Genomic DNA, 17,957 nt, shown 5'->3' on the forward strand with positions numbered 1-17,957 from the left:
TTCAAGCGTCCTATTACTTTATCTGCCATTCCTTCCCAATTTTTCTGCATGAAATATTCATTGCCTAAAAAAACACCCAGGTATTTTAAACCATCTCTTTGCCATAATAAACCCCCTGGTAGAATGGGATTAACTCCTTCCCAGTTCCCAATCAATAGAGCATCACTTTTTCTCCAATTTACAACAGCTGATGAAATCTTTTTAAAATCATTAACAATTTGTTGTAATTTTTGAACATCATCATTATCATTTATAAAAACAATAACATCATCAGCATATGCAGATAAATTAAAAGTAGTATTACACTGTGGCAATGTCAAACCCTTTAACTTGCTTCGTAACATAAAAAGCAGGGGTTCTATAGCCAGGACATATAATATTCCAGACATGGCACAACCTTGTCTAACCCCTCTATGCACTTTAAAAGGGGTACACAAACCGCCATTAATTTTGATCACACTCTCAATTTCACAATACATTACTCTGATCATATCTATAAAGCTAGAATTGAACCCAAAGGCTTTTAATGTATGCCACAAATAAAGGTGTTCAACCCGATCAAAAGCCTTCTCTTGATCTAAAGAAATAAGGCCAGTATTAATGCCAAATAATTTTGAAACTTCCAACACATCTCTGACTAGAGTTATATTGTCAAAAATTGATCTATTTGGTATACAGTAAGTCTGATCGTAGTGTATCACCTTTCCAACTACCTTACTTAATCTTGTAGCCAAAACTTTGGACAGGATTTTATATTCAGTGCACAAAAGAGAAACAGGTCTCCAATTTTTTATATTTTGGAGATCCCCTTTTTTGGGCAATAGGGTGATAACCGCCCTTCTGCAACTAAGTAGTTAAACTAAGTACACTTCTAAGAGATCTTCCCCTAGAATGGGCCAGAAAGTTTGATAGAATTCAATGGATAATCCATCAATTCCAATTGTGGGATTTCCCATTCTCCATGCTTAACAATGCTGTAGAGAGTTCTTGTACCGTCAGAGGTAATTTCAAATTTTCGTTACTCTCTTCATCAGGAACTGGCAGACCTTCAAAAAAACTACTAGTAGTCAATATATTTTCATTAATTAAATCAGCTGTATATAATTGCTTATAAAACTGTACAGCAGCTTGTCTTATCTCAGAAGTTTTAGTTAATTCCTGTCCTGTATCAGAAACCAAGGAATGAATTATTCTGCTTTGACTATTTTTTTTTTCCATACCAAATAAAAATTTAGAAGGTGCATCCATTTGTGTAACTTTCTGGAAACGTGAGCGAACCAACGCTCCCTGTGCCTTAATGCCCAACAAGTTTCTTTGATGTAAGAGATTCAATATGTTCTTTTTTTCCTGTAGATGCAGACAAACTGTGCAAATCAACTATCTCAGTCTCTAAAGTATTCAATGATCGAGTTAATTCTCTTGTAACATTAAAAGTATACTACTGTCAAAATCGTTTTATTTGTATTTTCCCGCAATCCCACCACTGTTGTAAAGAGCTATATACATACTTTTGTTGTTTAAAGACATCCCAGAAAAAAATAATCTTTAAAATTTTTATCATCAATCAAAGATGTATTAAAATGCCAATAGGCACTATTTGACTTTATATTGATCACTATTACAGAACAAAGAACCGCACTGTGGTCTGAGAATCCTACAGGATTAATTCTACAAGATTTAAAAATATTAAACTGGTGCTTAAAGCTGTAAAATCAGTCAAGACGTGCCGAAGACAATGAATTATCTTTACAATAAACCCATGTGTATTGTCTTAGTTTTTTATACATATTTCTCCAAATATCACAGAGATCAAAAGTTTGAACCAATTGCTTGATAACCCTTTGAGATGCAACATGTGGTTCTAAATGGTTTCAGTCTACTTTATCATTCTCAGTACAATTAAAATCTCCACCTAAAATTTCATCTGTATTTAGGCTTTTCAGAGTAGTGTTGACTAAATTTAAAAACAAAACTCTTTCCGCTCCACTATTAGGAACATAAATATTTAAAAAGACTATAACAATTTTTATTTTATTTTAATATAACTTTTAAAAAAACATCCTTTTTCAATTTCAACAAATTCATTAGATACTGGAGTCACATTTTTAGAAAATAATATTGCCACACCTCCACTAATAGAGGATTTATGACTAAGAAAATGTTGACCTCCCCACTCTCTTTTCCAGTCTACCTCATTTGTTTTATCACTATGTGTTTCTTGTATAATCATGACATCAACAGAATTCTGGCTAATAAACTCATACAACATCATCCTTTTATGAACATCTCTAGCTCCATATAAATTTAGAGTTCCAATTTTTAGCTGAATCATAGTATTATTTAAGTTCCACAAGAAACTAAGAGGAGAAAAAACAGATTATGTATATGGTCAAAAACACCAAACTTAGGGATTTAAACCATGTAATTCTTCTCATCTCTAAGAACTCTGAGAAAGCCCCTTCTTTCATTAAATATCTGGTGTCCCTCACAAACTGTGCACGATTAGGAAAATAATCCTCAATCTGTATGCCTTTTAGCCCTTTTGTTTCCTGAAGAAAAAGACTAATGTCCTCATCTTTGTACACAACGTTTACATTCTCATTTTGAGAACAAGCAAAAAACTTTGAACACACCGAAGCACTAGAATCAGAGTCATCATCATCCGAAACTATGATTTCATCTTCACCATCACTTTTTTTGACTTGTTTATTGATTTTATAATTTTGATTTCTTTTAATTGGAATTTTGAAGATCGATTCAATTTCCATGTTCAATTTACAATCATTCAATCTCAAGTCTTCATTTCCAGTTTCTCGGTCTTGTTCTACAAATGCGGAAGATACTGTCTTACTCAATCCTGCCACGGTCTCTGCCGCTACAGGCTCCACCACAACACCTCCATCAGCAAGAGGAGAATTAGACATCAATGTTTCCGCGCTGCTTTCGCCCTCAACCGGCTCTTCTAATGATACATTCACAGCGGTAGGCTACTATTTCCAACCTCCAGTGAGGCAGCCGCGGATGCACTAGTTTCAGTGACAGTGCTCCCGGCTTTATCTGCATCAACATGCTCTGTGTTCTTATTTACTCTATCAGGGCAACTACGAATAAGATGCCCGATTTTTCCACAACCAAAACATTTGATCGTCGTATCAGATGATGCAAATAGCATAATCAAAGCCATCTATTTTCAATTTAAAAACCAGATCAAGTTCTGTCTCCTAAAAGACACAAGATGTTTCACTACAGGCGACTTACATCCGAGCGGAATTTTTTTGATGGGAGAGACTTTTTCCATATCGTGACAATTCTTGCATGATAACATCATCTTTCACAAAAGGAGGGACATTTGAAAGTACTATTTTCTTGGCGGGAGTGCTCAAAGGAAAACATTTGATCGTCGTATCAGATGATGCAAATAGCATAATCAAAGCCATCTATTTTAAATTTAAAAACCAGATCAAGTTCTGTCTCCTAAAAGACACAAGATGTTTCACTACAGGCGACTTACATCTGAGCGGAATTTTTTTGATGGGAGAGACTTTTTCCATATCGTGACAATTCTTGCATGATAACATCATCTTTCACAAAAGGAGGGACATTTGAAAGTACTATTTTCTTGGCGGGAGTGCTCAAAGGAAGCACCGGCGTAAGCGAACCCTTAATTACTTAATTACAACACCATTTTGCACTATTTCATTAGCCTTCTCAATAGTGCTAAGAAAAAGCACAATAGCATTATTCATTCGCGAAGCTGACAATTGCATCACAGCTATGCATTACACATTATTACGGCTTACTATTTACTACACACACAGATTTTCAACATTGGCAACATTGGTAATTCAGTAGATCAGTGTTTCAAACTCTCCATCACCGTCTGCATTAGAACACGGCTCTACTTTTAGGCTTTCTGCAGGGAATACACCCAGTAGGTGGTTCTGACCCTTTTATGTCAGGGCTGTTGTCTTTGTCTGAGATTGCAGTCTGTTCTCTCATTTCCTTCCAATACAAACAGAGCTTCAGAGGCCCACGCCAAAAAAAATACAGTCAGCTGTGCCGTTGCTGGACTCACACGGACCGCTCAAACTTTCTCCCTGCGTCTCTTGTTTTCATGTCTCTTCACTATAATGCACTAAACACACACACTAACAGAATACAAATATAAAGAAATAAACATTGTAAACCCAGCTTCCACAGTCAGATATAAGGAGGCCACCTTTCAACTAAAAACAACAGCACATTTATCTTGACAGTTGGCAACTACAAAGGACAACAAGATGTGCTCTTTCCTAACACTACATCTGTGCCCCAAACAGGCATGTGCCTCACAAACTCCAGCATGTGCACGCTTTAATCACACTATAATTGACCACACTCTCTGAAACACAGAAGCACACAAACATTTCCTCCTTCAAATCTTCCATTACTCATTGTGTACCTATCATCTACACTTCAACAGATAAACACTGTAGCTCCGCTACACACAAAAAACTCACAATACAACCACACATCAATGGACTGTAGTAGAAATACAACAAAGTATCCTATAAATACACTAATAAAATACATTACAAATTCAATCAATTCACATTTACAATCTCATCTAAGGGTATTTTTACATGACACTAATGTACTAAAACAAGAAAAGTTTCACATACACTGCAACATTGTCAAAACAATCCCTGTTCACACAGATCCACCAAAACAACTAACATCACTGTATTATGGTTGTCAAGTGCTTGCATATGCTATACACTGAACACATAATACACATGGACATGACATCACAGTTTTCACAAATCACGTTTTTGAAGTTTACACGGACACAAAATGCCCCCTTAGTACATGGGATGTTACCCATGCATGCTACCACCATACTATATCTGCAAATACAGCCTTTTTTCAGCTGTCAGACATGCGGCCATTGACTTGCCTGATTGACTCTGCTTTAGGGTGCAGCATGATGAAATCTTCACCACTTGCATGTAATTTACCCGAACAATCTACTCCACGTCTCTGCCAGAGTAGCTTAAACAATAGAAATCACTTTAACCGCAGTCTTCATGCAACATTATTAATTAGTTTGTCTTTAAGTGTACAAAGCTGTTAGTTGTTTCCTCGTAATAACTGCACCTGACTGCTATTTTTTCTCCTGGAAAAACAAGTGTTACTTTTCATAGTTTTGAAAAGTAGTTGAATAGTAGTATATCGTTTTTGAGCTCTTTGAAATGTGTGCTGCAAGTAATCCCGCCGACTGTCCGTCATCGTTAGTGACTGAGGAAACTGTAAATGAAACTTGTCACTTTACTGCCACAGCTTTTTGCCACTAATTGAACCTGCTAATGTTTCATTTGTTATTATTAATCCCGCTCTGGCAAAAGGTGACCCGACTGAGATGCTACATTTTAACTTTCAATGGTAGTGTAGCAAGCAACGCCAACAAATACATAGTTACAACAATGATAGTGTTCTTGTATTAGTGTACTTTACAGGGGGAAAAGCCGTTGCTTACAAAGTATAGATACCATTACCCTCACCACACTAACTTGCTCAATTTACACTTATAAACACACTGACTTGCACAACTAGCAATGACTTCCTAACACCTCCTACAAAACCACTCAATATTGAACAGCATATATAAGAGCTAGGGATGTGCTAAACTACTCGATTAAACGGAACTGCTGCTGCTAGTCGATACTGTAAATACTAGTAGAAATTTAATCATTTTAATGTTACGTTTTAGAAATAATACATTATTTTGAAAAGTCGATATCTGGAGCGGAAAACAAATTCATTTAATTTCACATCAGATCTTGCATGCATACGTTTTCTTCCTGTCACTCTCTGCGGGATCAGAGAAATGTCTGAAGACGAGTAAGGTGTGGGAGCGCATTTACTGGTTTAAAGGAGGAAACATTATGAATGAAAGGGAACTGACTTTCTGCAGAAAAGTTTCATTGACATGTTTAATGTTATTTAAGTATAATGCCTAGAAGCGCTGCTTTGTTTACTGGGCAACCATGGTCTGCTGCTTTTGTTGCCATCAATGTAAATTTTAGCCGTTTGACAGAAAAAACAATTCACATCATAATTTATCTGGAATTATTTGACTATTTGATTCAAAGTTGAAGTATTTCAAATCACATATACACACGTTTGTGACTGTCTTCTGAGGGTTTCTTACTTTTCGACTAGTTGATTAGACGGAACAAAATTTCTGTTTAAACGACTATGAAATTAGTTTTAGCGCACATCCCTAAGAGTAGCATCTTAATTAAGACAAATTTCTGTTTAATACATATTTATGCTAACAATGTTTGTGACTGTCTTCTGAGGGTTTCTTACTTTTCGACTAGTTGATTAGACGGAACAAAATTTCTGTTTAAACGACTATGAAATTAGTTTTAGCGCACATCCCTAAGAGTAGCATCTTAATTAAGACAAATTTCTGTTTAATACATATTTATGCTACAAATATCATATTGTTAGCTTTGCAACACTTTAACGTCAAACTTGGAATCAATTGACAATCGAGTCTCCCTTGTGCTTTGTGAGAAGAATAATTTTGTCTGCATATTTCCACGTTTTTCAGGATCTGGATGATATTGAAGATGAGAATGAGCAGCTCAAACAGGAAAATAAGACCTTGCTCAAAGTGGTCGGCCAGCTCACCAGGTAGAACCCGGCGACCCGAGGATGGCTGAAATGGATTCTGCGTCTAGCTGCGGTGGCCGGAGGGATTTGCTGAATGATGCGACCGCCTCTGTCCTTTACGTGTTCTGCTCTGGTCTTACGTGTCTGTCCGTGTTGTCGTCACTCTATGGAAGAGGATGCGTGCGTGCCTTGGGGAGGCTTTGAGAACACGGACCTCTGGATGTTGAACCAAGCCGCTCGATGTGGTGTTACTCGAGGCATCCCGCTTTTACGAGGGTTGTCGAAAGGAACTTGCCTTTTATTTAATGTAAATGTGTGTGTACATAGGCTACGCTGACTGTTCTTTTAAGACTTACGCAGGACAACGAAAAGGGGAAATGCCTTTGAACATATGGGGCGGCACCAAATTTATTTTCTTTCCTTCTTATTCTTCTAGCTCAGAGGCTTTTTTTACAATCAAATCTCAAATTGTTCATCCAATCGCACATCTTTGCTATATTGGGACGATAGACGCATTCTGCCTGTTTCTGTCACGCTTTCAAAGGACTGCTTTTGGGATATTTCAGCTTTAAGGGCTCCTCTATCAGTTAAAAGTGGCCACAATTGCCTTTACATTTAAAGTCTGTCTCTTTAACACACATCACTTCTATTACCCGTGAGTCCAAGAAGTGCCTGTTAGACAGGAGCCCACATCTAAACTTAAACTGGGTAATTGATCCTCCCCGGTGGTTGGTACAATTCTGTGTTTCGGCCTCCGAGAGCATGATGCTACGAACATGTTTCTGGCTTGAAGCTTGCAAATGCTGTAATGAATATTATGTTATTGTCTGATTTTTTTTTACATTTTACACGCTGTTCAAATGTTTACAAGTTGTTTAAACTCTTGGTATCAATAGATGTAGCTGTTCATCATGTACGGTTAACGCGACATATAGCCTAGGATGCTGCTGTGCATCTTTCAAATAACCAAATCGATTGAAGGCGTTATTAAGCACGTTCATGTGGTCTCTCATAGCTGAAAAAGACGGGGATATGACATTACATTTAATTGTGATTGCAAGGTCACCACTTTGGGGTTCATATCTACAGTGATGCTAATCTACAGTGCTAATGAAATCTATTCTGTAAAGTCATTTGAGGGGGTATCTTTTTCTTTTTTCTTGGTTTTAGACTGTATTGGGGTGGGATATATCTGTATCCCACTGCTTTACATAATGCATGTACAGAAGATTAAATAAAAGTTTCAATAAAAATCTTTCATGACATATTTCTCTATTCAGTCACATTTTTCATTACTGTATTGAATTACAGTTCAATTAAATAATAATAATTATTATTATTATTAAAGTATTCAAATTATGGCCTCCCTATTTAGAATAGAATACTGACAAATGAGGAATCATTTACTCTCCATCATGTGGTTCTACACCTACTTTCTCATCACTTTCTATATACATACAGCTCTTGAAAAAATTAAGAGAACAAATTTATCTTAAATCAGCATCTCTACATGTATGGCAGCCATTCCATTCCAGTGTTTGTTGAATTCCAACACAGGCACACCACATTCTGCTTAATGAAGTACTGATTAGGTGATCACCTCAACCAAATCTTATTTAACGGGGAAAAGTATAAAAACCACTGCTGTGGTCATCACTATCCTCTTGCAATAGGACCAGCTGAATGTCAAAAACAGCGCTAGTAGTACCCAAAAAGTAACTGGAATTAAATAATGACTAATGACCATGCCAAAAGAGTTAAAAAGAAAAGTTTTGAGTGAGGAAAAGACCCGGTTTCACTTTTGCTTCCAATATTGATCACATTTATCAAGGGGGGAAGGAGGGGAGGGGCACAGTAACTCGTTTGGTGCCAGCCCTGCCGCTAATTCATTCGAATGTCACTCAATACACGTAGGATGACATCAAGTGACCTACAGAAAGAATGGCAAACGGCAGCTGAGGTGAAGTGCACAGCGAGAATGGTTTGAAACAAACTCTTGGGGCAGGGCTGAAGTTGTGCAAAGCTAGAAAACAGCCCTTCATCAATGAGAAGAAAAGAAGAACCAGGCTGAGGTTTGCAAAAGACCATAAGGATTGGACCTTCTCTGATAAGTTCAATTTTCAGCTTTGCCCAACATCTGGTTGTCTAACACTGTGTCTCCACCGGACGTGAGCGGCGCAATGCGACAATAGAACCCATTATAATCAGTGATGCTGTCTACACTGCGTGGTACAACACGACAACTGTCACGTCCGGTGTAGACATGGTGTAATGGTTAGACGGAGACCTGGAGAGGCCTACAAGCCACAGTGTATCACACCCACTGTGAAATTTGGTAGAGGATCAGTGATGATCTGGGGGTGCTGCAGCAAGGCTGGAATCGGGCACATTTGTCTTTGTGAATGGCACGTGAATCAAGCCACGTACAAGGTTGTCCAGGAAGAAAACTTGCTTCCTTCTGCTCTGACAATGTTCCCCAACTCTGAGAATTGTTTTTTCCAGCAGGACAATGCTCTGTGCCACACAGCCAGGTTAATCAAGGTGTTGGTGGAGGACCACCAGATCAAGACCCTGTCATGGCCAGCACAAACTCCAGATCTAAACTAATTGAAAACCTCTGGAATGTGATCAAGAGCAAGATGGATGGTCACAAGCCATCAAAAAAGCAGAGCTGCCTGAGTTTTTGCACCAGAAGTGGCATAAAGTCACCAAACAGCAATGTGAAAGTCTGGTGGAGAGCATGCACACATGAAAGCGGTGATTGAAAATCAGGGTTATTCCATCAAATATTGATTTCTGAACTCTTCCAAAGTTAAAACATTAGTATTGTGTTGTTGAAAAATGATCTTTTATTTTTTTTTGCATTATTTGAGATCTGATCTCACTGCATCTTTTGTTTTTATTATTATTATCTTTTATTTTGACCAGTTGTCATTTTCTGCAAATAAACGCTTTATTTGGAATTTGGGAAATAAATGTTCATTTTACTCAAACACATACCTATAAATAGTAAAACCAGATAAATTTATAATTTTGCAATGGTACCTTCATTTTTTTTCCAGAGCTTTTTTATAAATAAAATATAATAAAAATAATCCAATTTATAATCTAACAATCCAAATAATGTTCCACAGAAGGAGGTCATAACTGTAAGGTCATAATAGTTCAAAGTCATAACTGGAATAACATGAAGGACATAACGACAATTTTCACTTTTGGGTACTTTGATTCTGCCATATTCTTGACACTTTTTACAATATTCACCCAGTGTTTCCCACTGTGTGATTTCAGTCCTCTGTGAATAGAACGGATCCCAGTTTGGCACTGCAGGAAATCATGAGGTATTCATAAAACCAATCAGAGGCTAGTGAACAGAAGGCTTTGCTATCTAGAGGATGCAGGGACTCCACTATGGCTCGCCTGCATATTAATAAAGTGACGCCTCTGTGGTCATTAGAGCCCTCACCCCGAGAGAGGAACGCCTGCTATCACGCTAATGCTTTAGTAATTGCTTCGTCCTCCCCTCTCCGCCACTCCAGGACAGACGTGCGTCTGGATTAGCATTTTTATGGAGAAAGAGCCATGCTGAATCTTCTGGTAAGAGTGGAGACGCGAATGCGTCCATTAGTGAGCTTTAACTCCTTCACCTTTAAAAATATTTGTTGATTAAGTAACAGTGCTGGATGCTGACGTTCCCTGACTGTACTGACACTGTTCACATTTCTCTTCCTGTGCAAAGATGATGGAATCTCAGAAGACAATCACTGCATCATGACCCTGTGTTAGTCAAAATGTATTTCAAAAATGCAGCATTCAAAGTAACTGGAGAGTCTTCAGCCCTCCTTAAGAGTCCTTCAAGTTTCAATGAATTAAAGTGCCCCTATTATGCCATTTTGAATACTACCTTTCATGCAGTGTGTAATGTAGCTGTATGTGAATGTAAACGATCTGCAAAGTTGTAAAGCCAAAAGTGCACGATAAATAAAGTTATTGTCTCCCAAATGAAAGAATCGACCCTGAATAGCCTAAACGAGTCGTCAGTAATTCAAATCCCATTTCCGTGACAGCTACATGTCACAGGGTAACACATTTGCATAATGCCTGCCCACCTATGTTCTACATTGGCCAGCTGCAAACGACTTGACCCGCCCTCAAACACTGTAGCTTGTGGGGACATTTCCACACCTCTAAACATGACACGGCACAAAACAAAATGTGATTGGTTGCTTTACCTGTCAGTCATATGGCCTCTTGGGCGGTCCTTGGCCAAGGTTCCCAGACCTTCTGCCTTTAGTCTGAAGGTCTGGCTACGCAAGACTAATTGGGACCAGCTGGCTTCACTGAATCACAACCTGTAAGTATGATAAATAATAGATGGTTATATTTTCTATTGAGCATTCAAAATATGGAACTAAGGCAATGGGCATATCATTTCTGAAACGCGCTGTACACGGTAGACCAATCACAACAGACTGGGCCATCTGACCAATCACAGCAGAGTAGGCTCACTAAAAAGGAGGGTTTTAGAGAGACTGAATCTTAGAACGGCTTCGAATGAATCGTTTGAGAATCGTTGGAAAATGAGGTGATATTAAATGCATATTTTGAGAAAACTGAAGCGCTTTTTGACCTTGCATGCGGACTGTCCATTTAACTGACATGAAATATGACCATAATCTAAGGCACAAAACTCTTTGTTTCTTTGTTTACATGCTTTATGCAAAATATGTATATATATATACTACGCAAGACTAATTGGGACCAGCTGGCTTCACTGAATCACAACCTGTAAGTATGATAAATAATAGATGGTTATATTTTCTATTGAGCATTCAAAATATGGAACTAAGGCAATGGGCATATCATTTCTGAAACGCGCTGTACACGGTAGACCAATCACAACAGACTGGGCCATCTGACCAATCACAGCAGAGTAGGCTCACTAAAAAGGAGGGTTTTAGAGAGACTGAATCTTAGAACGGCTTCGAATGAATCGTTTGAGAATCGTTGGAAAATGAGGTGATATTAAATGCATATTTTGAGAAAACTGAAGCGCTTTTTGACCTTGCATGCATGTAAACCTCTTGTAGGAGACTCCCAAAACAATATTGGGAACCTTAAAAAGGGCATAATAGGGGCACTTTAAATAAAAGTTAAATGATTTAATTGATTGATTGCCATTTATTCATTATCTATTAAGCTAGCCCCAAAATGATTTTCTGTTGTATCGCTCTAAACGAGTGGGACTGACACATGATTGATAAAAGATACAAATTATTTTTAACTTAAATGATTCTTCACACACTTCAGTCGCTGTAAATATTTCAGTTTTGTGCTAAACAGCTGCATGTGTAACATACTAGCAGGTGTTTTAGAAGTAGTAGTGCAGTAGTTGGTGCACGATTAGGTTTAATTGCTTTGAGCTCAATGTCACTAAAACAGATCCAAATTAGATCCTGTTATACATCAACTGGCACAGAACTGCCATTTAACGAAAGGAAAAATTCATGTGTATTTGAACCCAGGATGATTAGTATCAGGAGTAAGTATGGCCCGCCTAACTATTCGCTATTCCTTTTGGATCACAGTAAAGTATGATCTTCACAAGCAAGACAGAAGAGTCATGGAGCAACTGCACGAGATACTAGATACTAAAGACAAACGGCAGTGAACTACAAAAACCACAAACTGACTCATCAGAGCCACCCTGGCTAACGGCGCCTGTTAACAAGCGCTAATTGAACAAACCTGACAACATCTCACCGTTCTGAGGACTCTTCAGATTTGAGACAATAGTTGTGGATTCATACTCCACACCGGTTGCTCTAATCATAACATGTACTGACAAACATCTTTTCTCTAATCTTCTCCAAATCTGAAAAACTGGGAACCGAAGGAGAATGGCTTGGGTGACAAATTAAAACCAGCCCAAGAACACAAAGTCAAAATATGCTACAGATTTCCTCTCATTATTTAGTAAATAGGGGTGGGTGATATGGCAAAATATCAAAGCACAATTGTTTTCAGGCAGGATCACGATCTTATCACAATTTTTCATAAATCTTATTTCACTTTATTTTATTTTTGTTATTAAAAATAAACTGCTTTAAAGGCAGATTGTGGAGGCATTTTAATTGTTCACAATCTAAGATCGTCATATTGCACACCCTTACTGTAAATATAATGTAAGTAACAGCATATACTCTACATTTGGATATGATGTAACCTGCAGAAAGAGTCACTGAAAAATTCCCAGCACTAAAAAAAACAAAAACAAGAGTAGGCCTATTACTTCTGATATACATTTCGCAAGCACAGGCAGCTGCATAAGATGGGCCTCTACATATACGGTCAAAAAAGTGACCAATATGCTCAATTTGCTTCATTAAGGTGGAGACACTGCTTACCAGCACCTACCCTGCTCTCTGCTAACTTTTAATTTACTAATTACACTACTTTTGTGGAGACATTTTCTCAATTGCATGCAGTATACTATTGAGTAGCAATCAGTATACTATTGTGTTTCCTGCTTCCACTGATTTGACAAGGGGAGACCAGCGGTCATGGCCAGATTCCCAGAGTAATCACAATCCCTTATCCGCTTGTTAAGTCGTGATGTATCAAATACTGTTTCCAGGTCCAAGCCTCCACTCCATTTCAGTTGAGAATACTATTGCAACAGCCATTTATGAACACTAGTCATGTCTAGCACACTTTACAGCTAAGCTTTTAAAAACTTGCCGTGCACACTACAGTCTTTGGGCACAGTGTCCCAGATACCAATTTTTTTTTTTTACATTTTAGAAAAGATGAATCAGTCTGGCCAACTGAGATTTTGGTTTGGAGATAAAGGTTAGGATAATGGATTTTTAGCAGTACTTACCGACTTTATTAGCACTGCTTCTTGTTTGCTTTAGGGATCTACAGGAGCATTTGGACCCAGAGACGCGTGACGTCAGACTTAACAACAACCAGACTGCTATCATCTGTAGTCATGTTTACACACATCATGCCCATGACCTTCATTGACTATCATTTCCCAGCTTCACACACACACACAGGTTTGTTTAGTAACAACATTTCATACACTTCCACTCACGACACACACTCATAAGCTGGTAAAAGGCACAAGTGGACCCTCAAACATTCAATTTGTTTCAAGTCAAACCCTCAATCCAAATAAACTGGACGAGATATTTTGACATAAATGTATCACTGAAATGACAACTATTAGTTAGTGTGTCATTGGAATGACCAATGTTAATATCTATGATTAATAAAACAAAAAACGTTTAACATCAGCCCTCACCTTATTCATATATTAACATAACATAATATCTATAACTCATTATTAGCATAACCCCAAACACAACACATACATTAGGCCTACCTCGTACTTATAAACAGAGACTGTCTAATGTATGCTGTAGTTTATAAAAGGTCTTACGTAGGGTGAAGATTAAAAGGAATATGTAGAAGCAGCTTGGTGAAAAAAGACGTTTTACTATCAGGAGGACGTGTTCATCTATTCATAAATATATATTCATGAACCGTTTATTAAGCTAAACGACTTTCCTTCACGGAAGGAAGGTTACCAGGCGTCCGCACGAGTGTTCATAAGTTACCTCACATCCAGGCGCCCATACAGGACCAGTTTTTTGTGCAAAAACGGCATGGAATAGAAAAGCTGGGTCTCAAGAAGGGGTTTGAGTATTGACGAGCGCATTCTTGTCGCATCAACGCTGCAATTTTGACCTTGTGAAATGTTTACGCACAGACGCACATGTGACGTTAAATCCCGAGCGCTTCCTCTGTTCACCTGTGTGGAAAGCGACGAAAACCGGCCCGTCGCAGTGTGTATTAGCTTACATGCATTGGGACTTCATGTGTTATTTTGTGTCTTACTTTGAAGCTGATGACACGAAGATGCCACTCTCGTGGTCGTTCTCGTTGACAAAACTAGAGCGAGCAAGTAAAAGTAGAAGAAGACGCATAATAACGCGACTCGAAGCTGCAATAGCGAGTAGCGCCCTCTGTTGGTCATGACTTCTCCAACTGTTCGTCATTTACTGGATAGGAAAGGACTTTAAAGGGGTCCTATTATGCTTTTTCACTTTTTCAACTTTAGTTAGTCTGTAATGTTGCTGTTTGAGCATAAAAAAGATCTGCAAAGTTGCAAATCTCAAAGTCCAGTTCAAAAGGAGATATTTTATTTAATAGAAATCACTTTTCAAAAACTACAACGAACGACTCGTTTGGACTACAACGCATATTTTAAAATCAAGACTTTGTAAAAGAGCATAATAGGACCACTTTAAAAACAATTTCTACCTGATCGAATATTTTAGACCTTGGCATGCCTACAAAAAAAAAGTATATTCACAAAATGCCTAAAATGGAGTTATAATATTTTATCCATTTATTTGTTGAGGGATTTTAGATTATTTTAACCCCTCTCATTTTTATTACAAATAATTTTAATTTACCTTAAGGTCCACTTTGAAATTTAATGAGGCCCCCTAGTAGGCCCAGGCCCCCTGGTTTCCATATTTAGTATTGTTTTAATTTGTGGACTGTTTTGAACATATAGGTAAAAAGAAAAGTTCTAGCCAGGAACCTGCCAAGCAACTGCAGTTGAAATGAACAATAATGAGACCATCCTTCTTGACTCAGGGTCACAAAAGATGTCATTGTCACGCCACTTTATTAATGTTTAAAGACTGCATAACAAACCTGACACATTATCTGTGATTGTAGAAATTGAATGAACAGATGAAGTTAACTTATAAAATGTATGATACTTTCATAACCACATCAGGGATATCTGCTCAGTGTGAATATCTGCTTATAGTGACAGAAAAGTAACATGAGGTTTTTCACTGGGAGGATTTGTACCTTCAGATCATGACTAAATTTAGCACTCATGCTTGAGTTTGATAGTGAGAAGGCGCTCAGAGACGGGCCTCATCTCATATTCATTGCTCTTAAGCAGACCTTGAAGATCTACGCAGAGATAAAGCGGCCGAGTAATATGTACGTAATGGTGCGAGATGGTCAAAGTCTTGTATACAGAAATGCATTTGATCCTGTGGAGCTGATAGCCCTGAGACCCCCACGCAGCCCTGCTCTTATCTTTTTCTTGAAGGAGGCCATATTTCATTATCAGGATACCTATGTGGGCTTCTTCACACTCAGTAAGCCTGAAAATTATCAGGAAGATATTGAACTAAAGACACAGAAATGTTGTTTCACCTTTGATATTTCACACTCGACCCTCAAGATTCAGACATTTTCATAGTTCACTGTTATAATCCCTATATAAATCACTTTTGACCCATTATCAACATATAAAATCCAGAGAAAATGCTATTACGCTTGGCTTACTATTTCAACATTTATAATGTGAATTCAAATCTCCTTTTCCAGCCTGGGATGAAAATCTGACCACCAGAACGCCAAAAGCTGACCTTGCTGAGTAGGTCATGGGCATTTATCGATGTGACAACCTCCACCCTCTGCTGTCATTTGTTATGTCTAACAACATTTATTATTTCTCAGCTATAGACACAACTGGGGCATTTCTTTACAAAAAAAAAATAATAATAATAATTACAATGGCAACAGTTTCTACAAGTGAATTTCAATGAAATTCATGACTGCAGGATAAGGATTTTTTAAAAATAATTAAATTCCACTTAGAGCAATTTCTAGCTGATTAAATCAATATTTTAGGGCTAAAAATTCAATATTCCTGAAAAGGCCAACATAAAATTTCCATAATTTCATTTTTTTTTCATGACTGTGGGAACCCTGATTTATTCATTATTAAATATGGGCTCTTCTTGGAACTAAGAATCATTGTTATTTTACTTTATTCCATTTATTTGTTCGTTCCATGCTGCACTTTATTGTACTAAGAACAATACAATGTTACCAAGGTATTCAGATAGAAACTACGGCTACCATGGTACATTTTTACTCGTTTCATGCGGTTTTGAAGATTCAAAAGCAGAATGAAGGTCATTTAAGACAAAAAAGGCTCTTGAGAAGGTTCTGTATCAACAGGAAATAAAACATTTTTATTGAACATTTGTGTATATGAAGTTATATAACAACAGTCAGAAACTCCACAGAATGAATCACTACACAAAGTGAAATGAAATTGTAAAACACCTCATCAAAAATGAAGGTATACACAGCAATATAACCGCTTGGGGCGAGCAGTATGGCAGGAAAAACACCCCGAACAGTTCTACAAGATTACAGAGAAAATTTCCACACACAAAAACACTCAAGCAGGCAGTTGATATACACAAAGGCAACTAGGATCTCCCTACAGCATCAGATTCTAATTCTTTACACAGCTTTTTCTTGAAAGGTGGCTTTTCGTCGTCGTAGAGTATCGGAAGGTTGTATGCGTGTACTGTGTTGACCGATCGGGTTGTTTTTATTTATTTATTTCATTTTTCAAGTTGTCAGGTGCGGTTGTCAGAGCTGTTTGCGTGCTTTGGTAGGCTTCAGTAAAAGATAGCGTTGCTTTGCAGAGCTAGAAATGGCTTTTCAGACTACTTTACAAACCTCTGAGGTGCAACGAGCAATGCTGTCTTCAACTGTACGTCCAGTTCTACACCTAACGTGCAGAGACCTGATAGTACAACAACACCCTTTTGCCGTACGAAACGAGTGTGTCAGTTTGTGACTCTAAAACTGCATTTTTATCCTTGTTTTATAAACAAGCCTCTTGTATTAAGATATCATAAATACTTACATAAACGAGAGTACATATGTAAGTCAGGTAACGTAGTAGTGGAGTAATAATTGTACTTATAGTTGCGATTACAAGTTTTGGAGTTCTTCTCTAGGTTCACTTTCTCCGACAGGGTAAGAAATCATATTCGGCTATGAATAAAACACATGAATCAATATTTATTGCAACATTTAAATGAAAGTGCCAACTATACTTGGTCCCACGATAAAAGGTAGAAACAAAACACAGTCCATACTGTACATTCTGAGTTCAATAATAAATATAAAATGGTCTTCAATGGGGCACTAAAGAACGATAACCAGGTAATAGTCATGAGTGTAATCATAACAGCGATAACAAAATGGTACAGCCAATCATATTTATACTATAGTACAACAGATAGTTTCCATAACAAGATTGATACAATTCTCTTATATCCAGGTGATCTCAATAATGAGGAAATGATATCAGGACAAATATAAAAATATATATACACCTATTCTGAAAGGGAAGGGTTTTCACATATATATATATATATATATATATATTG

The 17,957-nt window shown here is 37.5% G+C and overlaps 1 protein-coding gene across 1 annotated transcript in view; it reads left to right on the plus strand.

The window, feature by feature from the left end:
• Positions 1-7,927, plus strand: part of LOC107680012 (PRKC apoptosis WT1 regulator protein-like) — a 63,588-nt gene extending 55,661 nt beyond the window's left edge. Inside the window, exon 7 of the mRNA XM_016475755.1 lies at positions 6,599-7,927. Within this exon, the coding sequence (XP_016331241.1) occupies positions 6,599-6,685 (87 nt within the window). The 3' untranslated portion in view covers positions 6,686-7,927. The remainder of the gene's footprint in view (positions 1-6,598) is intronic.
• The last annotated feature ends 10,030 nt before the right edge of the window (positions 7,928-17,957 follow it).

The sequence above is a fragment of the Sinocyclocheilus anshuiensis genome, unplaced genomic scaffold, assembly GCF_001515605.1.
Source record: "Sinocyclocheilus anshuiensis isolate Anshui unplaced genomic scaffold, SAMN03320099.WGS_v1.1 scaffold200, whole genome shotgun sequence".
NCBI classification, from domain to species: domain Eukaryota; kingdom Metazoa; phylum Chordata; class Actinopteri; order Cypriniformes; family Cyprinidae; genus Sinocyclocheilus; species Sinocyclocheilus anshuiensis.